This window comes from Lutra lutra, chromosome 2, assembly GCF_902655055.1.
Source record: "Lutra lutra chromosome 2, mLutLut1.2, whole genome shotgun sequence".
Lineage (NCBI taxonomy): Eukaryota > Metazoa > Chordata > Mammalia > Carnivora > Mustelidae > Lutra > Lutra lutra.
In genome coordinates this window covers 35826672-35842658 of record NC_062279.1, presented here as the reverse complement: position 1 = coordinate 35842658, position 15987 = coordinate 35826672, and the positions used below count along the sequence as shown (strand labels likewise).

Below are 15987 nucleotides of genomic sequence, written 5' to 3'. Positions count from 1 at the left end.
AGGGCCAGCTGAGCCCCCATTACTGCAAAGTCCCTTTCCCACTCCCAGTTGGTAGGAGAGAGTGAAATGTTATTTACAAAAACACCAAGCCAAACAAGACCCTCCCTTTCCTGATATGCTGAAGCTGTGCTGAGAACAGCCAGGGGTCACCAAATGGCAGCCAGATGGTAAGTGACTGCTGCTCCCTAACTCCGGGGGCCTGGGGCAAAAGGCTTGGCCACCCCCCTGCTCCCAGGGACCTGTGAACATCCACTTTGTAGTTAGAATCCCAGAGGGTTCTTCATCGCTTTTCCTGAATCCCATCCTGCATCCCATCCTGCATCCAGTCCTGGGTCTGAGGGGTTCCCAAAGCCGGCTGGATCAGCTCTCTCACCCAGGCCAGACCCAGTATAGATGTCGCCTGTCTCCCCTACCTTCTACCAGCCCATGTAGTGGGGGTGCTGAGCCCTGAGATAACGAAACTCCAGTGGAGCAGGGGAGTGCTGGGGCCAGAGGAGGAGTTCCCTTGTCTTGACCAGTAAAAGAACTCTGAGGGCACAAGTTGCTCCAGGGAAGAAGGAAGGGATTTTCTGCAGTGTTCCGAAACAAAGAGAACCGATGGGACTTTGGGGAGAGCTCTGTTTCCCTCCATTTCATTCAGCACCATTTCCCTCCTCCCACAGATCCAGGAGGCAACAGGCCCCCATCTGGTTATCAGGTCCTCGAGCATGAGGGCCTTTGTCTCCCCCTCAGACATCTAGCTGGCAGGGCAAGGGGCCTACAAATCCTCCCTGACCCTCCCAGGTCTTTGTTATCTCAGAGGGAAGATTACATTTCTGTGTGGGGAGGCAAGGTGCCAGGAGTCCACAAAGCAGGACAGAGGCAGGCAGAGCTGCTGGCTGGCTGACCCCTGTTGCCTGGAGCCTCTCAGGGCTGCCCTGGGGATGCTCTCCCTCCAATGGCCCGGGGCGGGAGGGGGGGGGGAAATGCTCTCCCTTCAATGGCCCGGGGCTGTCCTGATGTAGAGGGTCTGCTTTTCAGAAAGAGGAGGGGGGAAGAGCAGCACGGAAGGGGAGTTGGGCTGGAAGGATGAAAGCGACCAGCTCTCCGTTTTTCTGGATCCATGTCTTTGGTCTGAATGGCCCATTCATTTTCTGGGTGTCTCACCTTCTCCATTCTGCTGTCTTTGGCTGTTTCCTTGAGAACTGGAGGAAGGAGAGCTATCAAGTTGGCTGCTTGCTTTCATTTTGGTTTCTTGCTAAATCTATAGAGAAATTTGTTCAGCAGCAGACAGGCATTTAGATCATTCTCTTTCTGTTTTCATCAAGGACACATCCTTCAGGCTCCTCTTTTGGGTTCAAGATACTTCTAAAATGGTTCCAAATCTGAAGAATAAAAGGGCTAGATTGAAAAACCCCTGTTTTACTCAGAGAAAGGAAAGGGATAGATTCCCTTTCAGTAATAGAGTGGGAAAATTAGTCATTGGATATTAACATAAACACTGGATTCTCCATGGCTTGACTTTCCAATTCTGTTCCCTCCAGTCAGATTTCCTCCTCTGCTAACCTGGGTTTGCTACTCTCATCAAATCCAAATACATATGGAACACCTCCTGAAGAGTGTCCTCAGCTAGGCAGATACAGAGATGAGCTCCTTGCCCTGATACAGTCTGGAAACTAGTTAGAAAGAGAGAGTTGGGAAAAAAAAAAAAAAAAAAAAAGATGACTAGCAAAGTTAAGTATCAGATCAATGGGTTAGACCAGAAAGTCAGGAGAGTTTCAGGGACTGTCAGGGCTGGGAGAGGCAGGGAAGGCCTCTATAAGGGGGCAGCACATGAGTTTCACCTTCTTAATGAGTCTTTAAATGAGCCTTTAAAATGAGGAAGGCCTAGGTGCCTGGGTGGCTTGATCGGTTAAGCATCAGACTCTTGATCTCAGCTCAGGTCTTAATCTCAGGGTTGTGAGGTAAAGTCTCCCCAGCCCCCCGCCACACCCCCTCATTGAGCTCCACACTGGCCGTGGAACCTACTTTAAAGAAAAATGAGGAAGGCCCAAAGGGTGAGCAGCTTATATGGGAGGATAAACATATCCTGATCAGGAGTTATAAGGCTTAAAAATGAGGGGAATAGGCTTACAGGGAGAATAACCCTATAAGCCGGCTGAAGTTTCTTGATTCTACAAATATGTGACTTCCTGCTCTTTCTTTAGTTTTAAATTTACTCAACCATTCAACAGATATTTATTAAATATTTACTCTGGTAAGTCAATATATAGCTATTGAACTCCTACTATGTGAATGACACTGTGATGGTCACTATTCTTTCGCTTGCTGGTCAAATAAATAACTGAAATTTGAGGGGCAGAAGATTATCTCATTCAGTATTCCAGCTTCTATAAGTTTGAGGGGTTGGTGGGGTGGCAATGAGGTAGAGGCCCTAAGTTCACTTACATAGTGACTTTTTTTTTTTTTTAAGATTTTATTTATTTATTTGACAGACAGAGATCACAAGTAGGCAGAGAGGCAGGCAGAGAGAGAGAGAGAGAGAGGAGGAAGCAGGCTCCCTGCAGAGCAGAGAGCCCGATGCGGGACTCGATTCCAGGACCCTGAGATCATGACGTAAGCTGAAGGCAGAGGCTTTAACCCACTGAGCCACCCAGGCGACCCTGACTTTTTTTTAAAAGATTTTATTTGTTTATTTATTTGGGAGAGACAGAGAGCACAAGTGGGAGTTTGTAGAGGGAGAGGGAGAGAATCCCAAGCAGACTCCCCACTGACCACAGAGCCTGTTGTGGGACTGGATCACAGGACCCTGAAATCATGACCCTGAGCCAGAAGTCAGATGCTTAACCAACTAAGCCACCCAGGGGCCCCTCTATAGTGACTTCTATTTGTGTAATACTTCAGTGCACTGATATTCATTATTTTATTTGATTCTCTGCATAACCTTTTGAGGGAGTCTCAGCCAACCTGTGTGTGTGTATGGGGGGGAGGGGGAAATAGTTGAACAAGACTTATTTTTTTTCAGATGTAGGACTTGTCCAAAATCAAACAGTTCATAAGCAGGAGACCCGAATGGAGGTGTCTTTCATACCCTACCAATGGCTCCAACCTGGCACCCTGGGAACCTCAGAGAAAATACAGACTCTTGGCTCCTTCCTGGCACAGCCTGATTCCTTAGGTCTGAGCAGGTCCAAGAATTTGTATTTTTTTACAAGTTTCCCAGAGGACTCATTAGGGAGCCACTAGATTATAGTGGAAGGACCCAGAGGAAAGGGCATTTTAGCCACTTTTCCTCGGGTTCCACAGAACCTTTTCCTAGGGTTCTGATTAAGTTCCAAACCAACAGCATGCCCAACTCCCACCATTCACTCTTTGCTTCCTAAAATTCACTGCAGGTTGAAGACTTCTGGAGGCCCAGAATGGTGCTGCAGAATTCACAGGGTCCTGCTTCCCATAGACCACGAAACCTGAACTCTGTGGCTGGGGAACCGTGGGGTGGAAGAGTCTGAAGAGGGGGTAAACCTTCTCATGAATAAAAACAGCTTGTATTCATTGAGTGTTAACTATGTGGCAGGCCCTCCCTCCATCCTCAACTCTATATGAAAAGCACTATTATCCTCTTTTTCATAGATGAACAAACTGAGATTTAGAGCGAGAAGAATCATTTCTCCAAGGCACAGTCAGTGCGACCCAAAGCCGGAGCTAGCACTTACAACCTCGGGACCACAGCGTCGCCCCACCTCACCCGCCAAATGGCTCGGGTGTCTACGACCTGAAATTGGGGCGCCCTCCTGGCAAGGGCACGCGCTCGCAGGGAGACCAGACTGCAGGAAAGGAGCGCCAGAGAACCGCGCCGCTCAGCCGGCTCCCCCTTCTCGGGGGCCGCGGCTGGGAACTACAACGCCCAGCAGGCAGCAGCAGGGGGAGGAGGAGGGGGGTGGGACTAACGCGGGTGGGAGTGAGAGAGCGAGCCCTCGCGCCTCGCCGGCGCACAGCGCTCGGAGCGCTCCTGCGGGTGGTGGTGCGGCGGCCTGGGCAGCGGGCGGCGGCGAGCGGGAGCCCGAACTCTGGTCCAGCCGCAGCGCGCGGAGGAGCCCGGGCTGTGCCCGGAGCTGGGCGGCAACGTCCCGACTGGACCGAGACTCTGCTTAGCGCATTGCGGCGACCTCGCCTTCCCCGGCCGCGAGCGCGCGCCGCCGCTGGAAAAGCCGCGGAGACCGAGGACTTTTGGCTGGTCCGAGGGGCGCCCACCAGGGCGCACCGTCCTAGTGCTGCAGTCGGGCACGCCGCGGCGCCGGGGCCCCCGCAGGGCGATGGAGCCGGGTCTGCGAGAAGCGTGAGGCGCCGCCGCCCGGTTCCGGAGAGGGGAGCCACAGGGTCTGGAGACCCCGGGCGGCGGACGGGAGCCCTCCCCCCGCCCCGCCTCCGGGGCACCAGCTTCGGCTCCATTGTTCCCGCCCGGGCTGGAGGCGCTGAGCACCGAGAGCCACCAGGAGTCGAGCGCCACCGGGAGTCGAGCGCCGGCCGCGGGGCTCTAGCGGCCCCGCCAGGACCCGAAAGGAGCCCGGGGGCGGCGGGCCGGAGCTGGGGTCGCGGGCGCTCGCCCGCCCGCACGAGCCACGGCGGACTCTCCAGAAGCGGAACCGCAGCGTCGAGTGAGGTAAGAGCCGCGGCGCCCGCAGATCTGGGGCGGGCTTGGCGTCCCGAGCGGCCCCCGGCGCCGGAGCCTCCCGGCTGCGTGCTTCCCAGCCGCAGTCCAGTCGGGTCCGGCGCCTCCTTCCACTCGTTACCCGCCCCCCTCCACCTCCTGATTCCTTCCCCAGCGCTTTGCGCCCCCCTTTTGTCTCCCCTCCCAGCTCCCCGCTCGCGTCGCCTTCTGCGCCCCCTCCCCGTGCTCGTCCCGCCGCTCCTCCTGCAGCCCAACTTTTCCGCCAACTCGCGCCGGGGAGCTGGCGAGGCGGCGGCGGCTCCGCGGTGAGTCCTGGGAGGGACAGGGCCGGGGCGAAGGCGGCGGCGGCCCTCGGTTTCCTCGGACTGGGGAGGCTGGGCGGGAGTGGGCAGCGAGGTGAGGGTGTGTGTGTGTGTGTGTGTGTGTGTGTGTGGCATTCCAATCCATCTCTTTTTAGTCCACTACTGGGGACTCGCCCCAATTCAGCAGGTAGCTTTGAGTACCCGGGGTATTTCTAAGTCCTTTCCACCTCGGGGAAAGTATGGGGGCGAGATTGGGGGTGGGTGGATAGGGGCTTGAAGAGGGAAGGAAGTGGAGGGATAGGTTAGCTTCTCCTGGAATAGGTTTTAAGGAGGTGTCGTCACCAAATGGCCGAATCTGCTGTAGCGGAGAGCGAGGAAGGAATTCCCTTTTCCAGAAGGGGTTATCTTCTACTTAGTCCATCTCCGAAAGGGTCGGAAGTTTGTGGAAGGGAGGGCGCCCATCGGGTGATGTTAAGCCCCATTACGGGGTCTGGGGGAGGGGAACGTTCAGTTCCAATCTGGTTCTAGGAGGTGGGGGAAGGGATGAGGGTTTTGCCCGGTGCGGTTCAGTCCGCAGCGCTGTTTGTTGCTTCTCCGGCTCAGAGCGTCTGCCCACCCCGCTCCCATCTCCCGCTATGTTTGGGGCTGGGAAGAGAGGAACCGTCGTTTGTAGAGGAATTCATTGACGTTGTGGATGGAGTTCATTTAACACATATCCCAAGAAGGCAGCCAGACACCTTCGGGCGGGGTGTGGAGGGGGTGGCGGTGGTGAAGCTTGCTTCTCCTTTCTGGGCCCAGAAGCTGTTGGCCCACCAAAAAAATGACTGCGGTGTCTTTCTCCCCCAACACTTTTTTTCCCCCATTTTCCAGATGTAGCAGCCGCATCTGGTTCCGTTTCACCCCACACCGCAGCCACATTAACATCCCATTCCCTCCCTTCCCCCTCACCCAAATTAAAACTGGGATTCTTAAACTTGTCCTTCCCACCTCCCTCTCTAACATTTTCTGAGACTTGGAGATGAGGCATTGGGATTCGGGGAGAAAAGAAAGTTACCCTGGATCCTAAGTTATTTAGGATCTGATGGTGGCGGTGCTTTCTGGATTGTGCCAGAAAAAGGCGTCGTAGGAGATGGGGCCAACCGTTTTTTTTTGGGGGGGGGTGGCACTTGCGAAGGAGTCATCTGCTGGAGATGGCCTCTTTGGCCATGGGTTTGGCCTGGAACTGACCCTGACGGAAGTTTCTGGAACGAAAGCATTGCTTTCTCCGTCCTTTCAGTGGTAGCTGGAGCAGCCGGAGCGTCTGACCCCGTCCCGGAGTCCGCCGTCGGGTGTCTAGCCACCCGGTGGTGGCGTCACGCGTCCGTTTTCCACCCTCCCATGAGCGAGCCCCGGGCGCAGCTGCAGGGGGCATGTGAGGGGGGCGGATGCTGTTGCTGCCAGGGGCTCTCCCTGTGCGTTTTAAAGGAGTTAACGTGGGCTGCAGCCCTTGGAAACTAAAGTGGGACATTTTACCTCTTAGCGGCTATAGGTTTGGAAAGCGGGTGTTGGATTGTTGAGGGTTTTGTGGGTTTGGTGGGTGTGTGTGTGTGTGTGGTTTTTTGTTTTGTTTTGTTTTGTTTCTGGTAATATTCTTTGAAGTAGGCAAGTACCCTATGGTCCAAAGTTACAAGAGGGTGGGGAGAATCAGTTGCTCTCACCCTCTCTTTTCCAGTCTCTTTCAAATTGAAAACACTTCTCTGGTTTCCTCCTTTGGGCGGTAGATTTGGGGGCTGAAATGAAATCGCACTTTCTCTAGACATGGTAATTAAGGTGACTGTTTCCTCTGCAGATGTGCCCTGCCCTTTGCACCTCCGGACCAGTGCTTTTTTTGGAATCCCGTCTAAACTGTAGAACCTTAGCCTTGAGACTGTTTAGCAGAAAGTGGCCATTTTCCCTGTTGGCCCAGGCTCCCGGTTTCCTCTCTGAGGCTTTAAAAGCTAAGTAGCCTGGCCCCGTGGGACGTGTCTCGGTCTGCCTAATTACCCCCAAGCCTGGGTCATCTCCCTTCCTTTCAGTGACCAAGGGAGAGCCATTGCCGACTGTCTGTCCTGCCTCTCTGCTGACTTGTTTACATACTTCCCCCCAGTCGGTTGGGTGAGGCTCCAGGGCTGCCGCTGACCCCTAGAGGAGCCCAGGGTGTTTGGGGACAGGGAGGTTGCTGGGGCCTGGCTCCAGCTGCAGTGGTTATGGACTGCATCAGTGACGAGCTCCTTGAAATATCTGTTGCATTCAGTCTTAGTCATCACCAAGTGTCAGCTTTTTAATGAGGGCCATCCGGGTGGAGAGCATCTTGGACATGTGTTTCCACTGCCTGCTTTTACTACACCGGTCCAAATACCCATTTTGTAGGCATTTTCGAGAGTGGGATTTAGGCCAGAGTGGGCATCGCTAATTTTGGTTCCAAAGTTAACAGTCTTGGGTGCTTCTTTTCCTTTGGCCTCTGGCCACGAAGGATGTTAGAAAGTTCAATAAAATAGCGAATGAAGCAAAAGCACCGGAGGAAATGGAGTTAGGAGCATGGCAGATGCTGTTATTGTCCCACCTGTCCTGGAGATTAGAATCCATCCAGGCCTCCCTCCGCCTCAGCTGGCTTTGGCTCTGTTGGACTCCAGATGGCAGGAAGAGCACGCTGAACGTTGGGTAGGCAGCCTTCAGCCATGGAGACCCAAGGAAAACCCATGGGTTTTTACAGTTGTGTGCTTTGTATTTGGGGTGTTGCCCTGAAAAAAAAAAAAAGGCTCCTAAAACAGGAGATTTGCTCCTGTTAGCAGCCAGCTTCTCTGAACACACTCCTCTTTGCCTCCATTTTTAAATCTCTTTCATCAAAATGGCTGTTAGGGTAGAGCTTCCTGGAAAAGTTTGAGCCTGTTGCTGCTGCGGGCAAAGGAGGTAGAATTGATTCAAATGTCTTGTTCTGAAAAAGCCTTATCCCTTGAGATGAGTTTAATTTCCTCTTGGGAAATTTTGTTTTGCATTTGCTTTCCCAAGAGTTTTGTTCAAGGGCTGAATGCACCAGGGGCTGGTGGGAGTCCAGATGTGGAGCTTTAGAGAAGATTCTGGTGTTTCCAGAGAGGATTTAGTACCAGACTTGGTCTAGGATATGCTTTCCCCCCTAAGGTTCCCCCCTTTCCCCTCTGTCTGAAGCAGAGATTTCTCTCCTCACCACCACTCCTCCTTGCAATTAAAGAAGATATATTTGGTCCTCCCCACCCCGCCACCCAAGTAAATAGCCACCCAAGTAAATAGCTGTCGCCTGGGTGAACAACTCCGTGAAGAGGGTGATGGTCCACCAGTCCATTTTGTCTTCAAAAGCAGTGTTTCCCAGAGTATGGTGGAGCAGTTAGTGTTTCACTTACTATTATTCATCTTTGGTACACCTCACCCCAGGACATTTGGACACCCCCCCCTTTTTTTTTTTTTTACAAAGACTTAAAATTTAAACATTAGTAAGTCTTATTCCTGTCCAAAGAAATGTGTTGGTGTTGACTTCCTCAGTTCTGAAGAATCAAAATGTTTAGAAGATGTCTCATTTGCAAGAGTATCTGTATCAGTTTCTATTGAATCAGCCTTTCTTTCATTCACTTATCCACCCAGTTAACAAATGTGTCAGCATCTGCTGTGTATGGTGTGGGTGCTAAGTGTATTAGCAAAAGTTAGGCGCCAACCCCGCTTCTTAAGGAGCTTGTGATCCCATGGTGCTTTGGAAATTCAGAGGAATGAGATCCTCGGCGAGAAGGCTCAGACTTGTAGAAGAGATAGCCTTTTTTTTAATTAAATGAAATGTATTTACTTACTTATTTGGCGTGGGATTTAGAGATTAAGAGAGTTTGGCCCACTGAGGATGAAGGAAAGACAAAGAGGGCAGAACATGGAGATTGCCTAAAGTCATGCTGTCCCATAGAAATCGAATACGAGTCACATGTAATCTTAGATTTTATAGTAGCCACGTTTGAAATTAAGTAAAAAGCAGGTGGAATTCACTTTTATTAATCGGTTGATATTTTATTTATTTATTTATTTTTTAGATTTTATTTATTTATTTGACAGACAGAGATCACAAGTAGGCAGAGAGGCAGGCAGAGAGAGGAGGAAGCAGGCTCCCTGCCTAGCAGAGAGCCCGATGCGGGGCTCAATCCCAGAACCCTGGGATAATGACCTGAGCCGAAGGCAGAGGCTTTAACCCACTGAGCCACCCAGGCGCCCCAGTCAGTTGATATTTTAATGATCTGTTTGATTTAGCCCCATATATCTAAAATGCTATCATTTGAACATGTAACCAATATAAAAAATTAATGATGAGCTGCTTTACCTTCTTTGTTTCCACACCAAGTTTTCAAAGCCTGCAGTGTTATGTCCCATGTCTATCCCGTCCTGATTTGCATTAGCCACATTCCAGAGGCTCAGAATGGCTAGTGGCTACTGCCTGGGACTTCTAGAGTACAGGGTTTGAAGATGGGTAGTGAGAAATAACTTTGTAAAGATAGGAAGTTTGTGTCCTCCTGCTGCCAGTTACCAAAGCCTTCTGAGAGTGCTGTCAAGGAGAGACTCAAAGCACAATGTTTATAATTCTTACATGGATTAGCACTCAGAGAGGAGACGGCAGGGACTTTCACCAGATGCTGCCCATTTGATCCTCATAACCACCTGTGATGGTTCAGCAGCCATCCGACTCTGACAAGTGGGAAAGCAGAGAGGTTGTGTGTCTGTCCCCCCCGCCTCCCCTGTCATGAGGACCTCCGTGCCCAGGTGGAGTGGGGCTTCGAGTCCCCAGAGACCTGCTGGGTATGGGAGAGGCTGAGCATGAAGCCAGCTGCTGGGTCTCAGAGGAAGCTTCCGAGGACACCTGCAAGGCTATAGGTCACATCTGTCCAGCAGTGAAAGAAGGAGACTGTCCCTCTGGGATTTTAAGAATTCATTAATTAGTAGGAGGAGAAGAAGGTGTAGTGAAGGAGCGGGTGGCAGTTCCAAGGTCCCAGATAGTATGTGGTTTGGGTCACTGTTTTCTCTAGGCTTGTGGAGTGGGGCATCTGCCCACCAACCTTCTCATTCCAGGAGCCAGTGCTGGGAGGTTGGGTTTTCTTGACATCCTTTGTTTTACAGATGCCGGCCTTAAGGCCCAGAGGGAAGGAGGGAAAGGGACTTATGCATCTTTTGGGTGGGGGGGGGGGGGGGAATGAGCTGCAGAGAAGCAGCCCTATTAGTTGGAAGTACACTGCTAGCAGAGCGCAGAGAGGAGTTCTGCAGCCAGCCCACAGTTGTAAGGAAGTGGGAAGGCTTTTCTGGGGACAGAGTGGCTGAGCGGTGGTAGAGGCTATTGGGCTGCTACAGTGAAAGCAAGCTTCATCACCTCGGGATGCTACACCTTTTCCCACTGGATACGGAAGATTCGTTCATTACCCTGCTGGTTCCTGTGGGACTGGGGTTCTTAGCTAGGTGCACCTTTCTGGTGCATCTTTGGTTTGGTGTATTTGGGGGACATGGTGAGATGTGGAATGTGGTTTAGCGCTGTCCTCTATCAAAGCATCGTGTCTGTCTCAGGCCAGGGATTGTGCCGGCTCCTGTGTCCTAGCTGACACATCTGTGATTGGCTTCCAAGAGTCTTCTCTCAACCAGAGGAGTGAGGGTGCTCCCATCTGCAGAGTGACCTTGGATCTGCCTGTGTCTCCTTGATTTCTTTGTGGCACAGGGATGTTCTTTGGAGAAAAGAGCTTGTACTGGACAGAGCTGGATTCCATCACCTCCATTTGCTTCCTTGTGCCCTGTCCTTCAACGCCGAAAACGCGTGATGGGAGTCCTGGTGCTTTTGCCTACCCGCTGCATGGCCTTGAGCAAAGTGCTTGACCTCGGGCAGTCTCAGTTTCTCCACTGCCTAAAGGGGAATAATTATTCCTACCCCCACAAGGCTAGAGCAAAGAAGAAATGAAATTTTATAGGTATAAATTTTGCGAGTACCTGCTTGACGCATAGTAGGTATTCAGTAAATGCTCTGTCTCTTCAAGTCCCTTCCCTAAATTTAGAAAATCGACAGAGAAATGCTTATTTCTCCTGTGATTTGAAATCATTAAAAAATGTTAGTAGAGCCTTGGGATGGAGCCCACGGGGCCACATGTGTACTCCTGCTGGCAAGCGCATATGAATGAAGCCAAGAATCTGGGGGGTTTTCTGCCAACCGGGACTGACTCACTCTTGGGGACTGACTCACGAGGGGCCCTGTCTGGCTCTGGGGAGGCAGGGCTGAAGCACCACATTAGGGCATGTTCCGGGGAAGCGGATTCTCTAAATAACTTGGACGGTTCCCTGGAGCATTTAGGACAAATACCACCTGGAAGGAAGATGGAGATGTCGCCCTACATAGCCCAAACAGGGCCCCAAAAGTTTTACCACTTAGTCAGTGCATAGCAGCAACGGTGTTGTTCCTTAAGACCCTCGGAGATTATTTTAAATGTTATTCCCACGCCAGACTTGAGAAGGGTAAAGGGCTGCAGTGGGTGCTTTTTTGAGTGGGCCCTGGCAAGGACCTTTGATTTTTCAGTATGACCTTTTTGGCCCTACTTCTAGATCCATTTCTGCTGGACATTAGCTGTCACCTTTCAGCGTTGGAAAGGAGGGCTGCGTCCATTTCATGGATGCATGTACCCTAAGGTCCTTTATAAGTTGGGGAGAGTTGTGTTCTATCTGCATGGGAAGTTGATAGGACCAGAGGTCCCCATGATGCGTGTAGTTTTAGAGACCAAAAGAGAGAACCCAAGAGACCACTTACTTCAGCTTCCTGGCTGCATAGGTCTGGAGAGGGTCAGTCAGCAGGGTACTTGGCTCCCGCTTCCCAGTCCTTGGTTTGTTCCAGAATTCTTCACCTTCTTTACCCTTCACTTGCTCTAGAGGAAGTATAGTCTGTCCTGGGAGAGACACCAGCCCACTCAGGCCTCCTGCAGCGCCCCCATGCTCTGGAGCCCTTGCCCACGAAGTGCAGAACTCTTTGGGACTTTCATGAGCCTCTTCACTTGCCCAGCACACACACGATTGCAGGGCTTTTGCCTTGGAGGACTTCGTGACACTTTTCCCACCAAGGCTTGCATGTTGCCCATGCTCAGGAAGTAGTTTTAGAGCTGAAGCACTGTTTTGTCTAATGAAGGCCTATAACCCCAAATGCAGTATTCGGGCAGGACCACAGTTCTCTTCGTGGTGCCTTAAGAAGTAAGTTACTGCTTTGAGCGCCCTTCTGGACAGGGTGACTATGTGACATGCCTTCACTTCTTTTTCTCCTTGCCTTCCCACCTCCCATGCGGACCTTCCTAACCTGTTGGTGGTTTCTTTTCCCCAGAGTCAGCTTGAAAAGGAGGATCAAGCTCAGGACGGTGTCTCCATGGAGACGTGGAGCCTGGTCACCAACCTCTAACAGCAGCACTGGGATGTGGAGCTGGAAGTGCCTCCTCTTCTGGGCTGTGCTGGTCACAGCCACACTCTGCACCGCCAGGCCAGCCCCGACCTTGCCTGAACAAGGTAAGGCATGGGCGGAGGGGTCGCTCTGGACTCAGGGCCTCAGAAACACAGCCGGCTAGGACAGAGGTGATGTGTTGATGGGGGAGATTCCAGCCCAGGTAGAGCAAAGGGCTCCTTTTTGTAGGAGAGGCTTCCACAATTCCTGGGCTGGTTTGGGCCTGCCTAGAAACATACCCAGCTCCAGCAGGGGTTGGGGTCACAAAGGCTAGTGACAGCCATTTGCAGAGGTGACATGCTTAGGATGGGTTTATGCTTTTCTCTTCCTGAAATAGAACTGATGGGAATCCAAGAGCTGGCTCTCTCAACTTGATGATCTATAAAATGGGGCACAAGGGACCTATGAGTTTGTTTAGAACCTGAATCAGAGGATATTGAAGGATGTGGGAGCTTGGTAAACACCTCTGGCTTCTAGAAAATTGTTCCAAAGATCCATCTTCTGTGAGGGCGGGCAGTCATGGCCGAGGGCCTGCCATTTTTCCTTCCTTGACCATATCCGACCACATCTGTTTGGAGGCCTGTGGGGAGGTTTGCTTTGGAAATGCACCACTGGAGGGATGTTGAAGAGCTGGAGAGCCAGGGAGCATTATGGTGCATGGACGCTGCTGGAGAGCCATGGCTTGTTGGAAATTCAGAGATGATTAGTAATGGGAAGGACCTGCCTATGGGATTTACTGGAGTTGTGAAAATGCTTCATGGAAATTACAGGTGCAACGCACTTTCAGGGGCCTGTGAGAACTGACTGCTGCCAGAGGGTCCTGTAGCTTGTGACTCAGCGGCTGATCACATCAGTCTAGAAGGTTGGCAGGCAGCGGGTGAGAGACAGGTGTGCACGTGATGTAGTCGCTGAGCTGAAAAGGCCATCGGTCTCAGCTGTCAGGACCCGTTGGAGTGATAAATCATGAGTGAGCATATTTGTCCGCTCACAGAGTGGTAGGGAGGGCACGTGGGACTTTCTGAAAGGTGCACTTGATTGGAGCAAGCAGATTACTGGTGCATTCAGTCACAGAACTGAACATTAGACCTGAGCTAGAACATGCCGGAGACCCAAAGTGGGAGAGATCATCTCTGCCCATGGGGAGTCTGTTGTCAGGGAGACAGATGCAGGGGGAACTAAGTGCAAGGTAGACCCTGTTTAAGCCACACAGTGGAGTCGTAACACAATGGGAACGCAGAGGAAGAGGAGAGCAGAGCCGCTGACATGGGTCAAGAGGAGGTAGGTGGGGGTTTGGAAGGGGGGATGAAGGGCATTCCAGGTGGACTGACATGAGTAAGGGTACTGAGGCGGCATGTATCAGGTGTGTACAGAACCGACTTGCCTGGTGAGCGGGTGGTAGTGGGAAGTAAGACCTAGAGAAACTGGGCTTTTCGCATATGGAGGGCCTTGACACCCTGCTGAGGAAACTGTACTGGAATCTCAGAAGATTCAGCGCGGGTAGTGATGTGATCAAGCTTTCAGAAAATTAACCTGGCAGTTGAACTTAGATGAATGGGAGGAAGGCATCTGTGTTTGAATCCTGCTCAGCCATTTCATATCTGCATTACTTGCTTTGACGCATGACTCAAGCGCACTGAACTTCATTTGCTCAGCTTAAAAATGGGTACAATAATAAAGCATGAAATGAGGTCATTCAGATAAAGCAGCTACAGGTGAAGTTTAGGTAGTGAGGATGGCTGCTCCCACAGCTGCTGGATAGATGTTTGTTTTGAATGTCCAGCTACTGGGGGGAACCAGGGTGTGCGGCGTGAGTTTGTGAAGGAAGGAAAAACTAGCAGACACTATAGAAATAGAATTTATGCGTTTCCGTAGGTTGGCTGTCAACTCTGGGAGACCAGAGACAGAGACAAAATAACATGAGAGTCAGAGGGCAGGAGGTTTGTGAGGAATAGAGATTTGGATCAGCCACAGTGTAGATGGTAACAAGGGAGTCCAGGAAGCCAGGAGGGCTTGGATGAGGTTTGAGAATATGAATTTCCAATGGGCACCTCAAGTACCTTTTTTTTTTTTTTTTTTTTTTTAAACACTTTCTCTAAAAGGCCCTTTTGCGCCTGAGACCCGGAGGGTGGAGAAAGTGAATGCTGCGGGTCTCAGGCCTGGGCACCTGTACTCAGGAAGGGCATGGCCGGGGGTACAAGCATAGGAATTTTAGGGTGGGGTGAGTGAGGGTCCCAGAAGCCGCTGGTCATGGATCCAGACTTAGAAAGGAAGGCCAGGCAGTGAGGGTGGAACCAGGGGGCTGAAGGTCTTGAGGCAGAGGAGGCACAGGCCAGGAAGGGCAGGGAGGGGGCAGGAGAAGTGGAGGGGGCTGTTAGGAGGCTCTGCTGCAGTGAAGACTAAAGTTAGACCACTGTTTTGTTTTTTTTTTTTTTTAATCAACTTAACTGAGGTATAATTTACATTACAATTTTTAAGGGTATGGTTCATTGTGTTCTGATGTCCTGTCAGTCAAGGGAGCGAGCATTTTTGCCATCCCCCACCCCCCCACCCCCAGCCCTTGACCGCATCGAACGCGGTCTACTTTCGGTCACTGTAGACCAGGTTTGCCTCTTGTGGAATTTCATACAATGGCATTACGTGGCGAATGTGTAGCCATTCCCCTGTGGATGGCCATTTGGGTTAACGGTTTTAGTTATTATTAATAAAACTCCTGTGAACATCTGTGTGTAAGTCTGGTGTGGGCCTAAGGTTTGCTTGATTGCCTTGGTTTTGATTATGCCACCATTTCTCACTGTTGACTTGGGAAGGTTGGTCTTTGTGGAACATACACAACATGACAGTAATGAGCTCTGCCCTCAGGATCCTTGTGACTGTCAAGTAAGAGTGTATGCAAGGCTCTTAGAACAGTGGCCAGCCTGTGGGTTATGAACAGTAAATGGTGGCTGTGGGTCCTTTGTCCTGGGACCACACAGAAGACACCACATGGTGAGGGCCTTGCTGTTCCTGGGTGGCATGGGATGCCTTAGGACGCAGATGTGGAAATCTGCACAGTCCCCATCTTGGTGCCGGGCGGCCCTTCATGGAGTTTATCCCTCCGGAGCTTTGTGATGGCAAAACCCATGCCCCACAGTCTTCAGAGAACTGCTGGGAAGTCAGAAGGGAAAATCTGCCTCCGTGCTTTATAAACCATAAGGTACCTCACAGATGTAAATTATCACCACATAGTCTTGGCCCTGCTGATTATTAAATAATAATGCTGCTGCTGTCCTTAGAAAAGACTGTAATCTGTGTCTAAGGGGTTTGTCCAAAAGTTTAAACCCAAAACTCGGCTCCCACAGAGAGCTTTTCCCCCTTTAGAAAGTCCTTGCTGTGAGAGAGGGAGAGAGAGAGTGTGCGTGTGTGCGTGTGTGTGTGTGTGTGTGTGTGTGTGTGTGTGTTGGGAGCCCCTCCCCCAGCCTGCAAATGCTCCTGAGGGAGTAGGGAGGGCCTGGAGTTTCTGGCTGTCCTTGGAAAGTTGATTTAATAAGGGTTCCAGGAAAACCAGCCTCCCTCTGTCCTGCCCT

The 15987-nt window shown here is 51.4% G+C and overlaps 1 protein-coding gene across 9 annotated transcripts in view; it reads left to right on the top strand.

Moving 5' to 3' along the window:
• Positions 1 to 4499: 4499 nt before the first annotated feature.
• Positions 4500 to 15987, top strand: part of FGFR1 (fibroblast growth factor receptor 1) — a 47398-nt gene continuing 35910 nt past the window's right edge. For 7 of the 9 annotated variants that reach the window (XM_047717122.1, XM_047717121.1, XM_047717120.1 and 4 more), the window contains exons 1-2: positions 4500 to 4639; positions 12311 to 12489. In XM_047717122.1, the coding sequence (XP_047573078.1) occupies positions 12399 to 12489 (91 nt within the window). In that variant the 5' untranslated portion in view covers positions 4500 to 4639; positions 12311 to 12398. Of the gene's footprint in view, positions 4640 to 4718; positions 4954 to 12310; positions 12490 to 15987 lie in introns of those variants that run through there. The other 2 variants (XM_047717118.1, XM_047717119.1) reach the window with 2 other exon arrangements.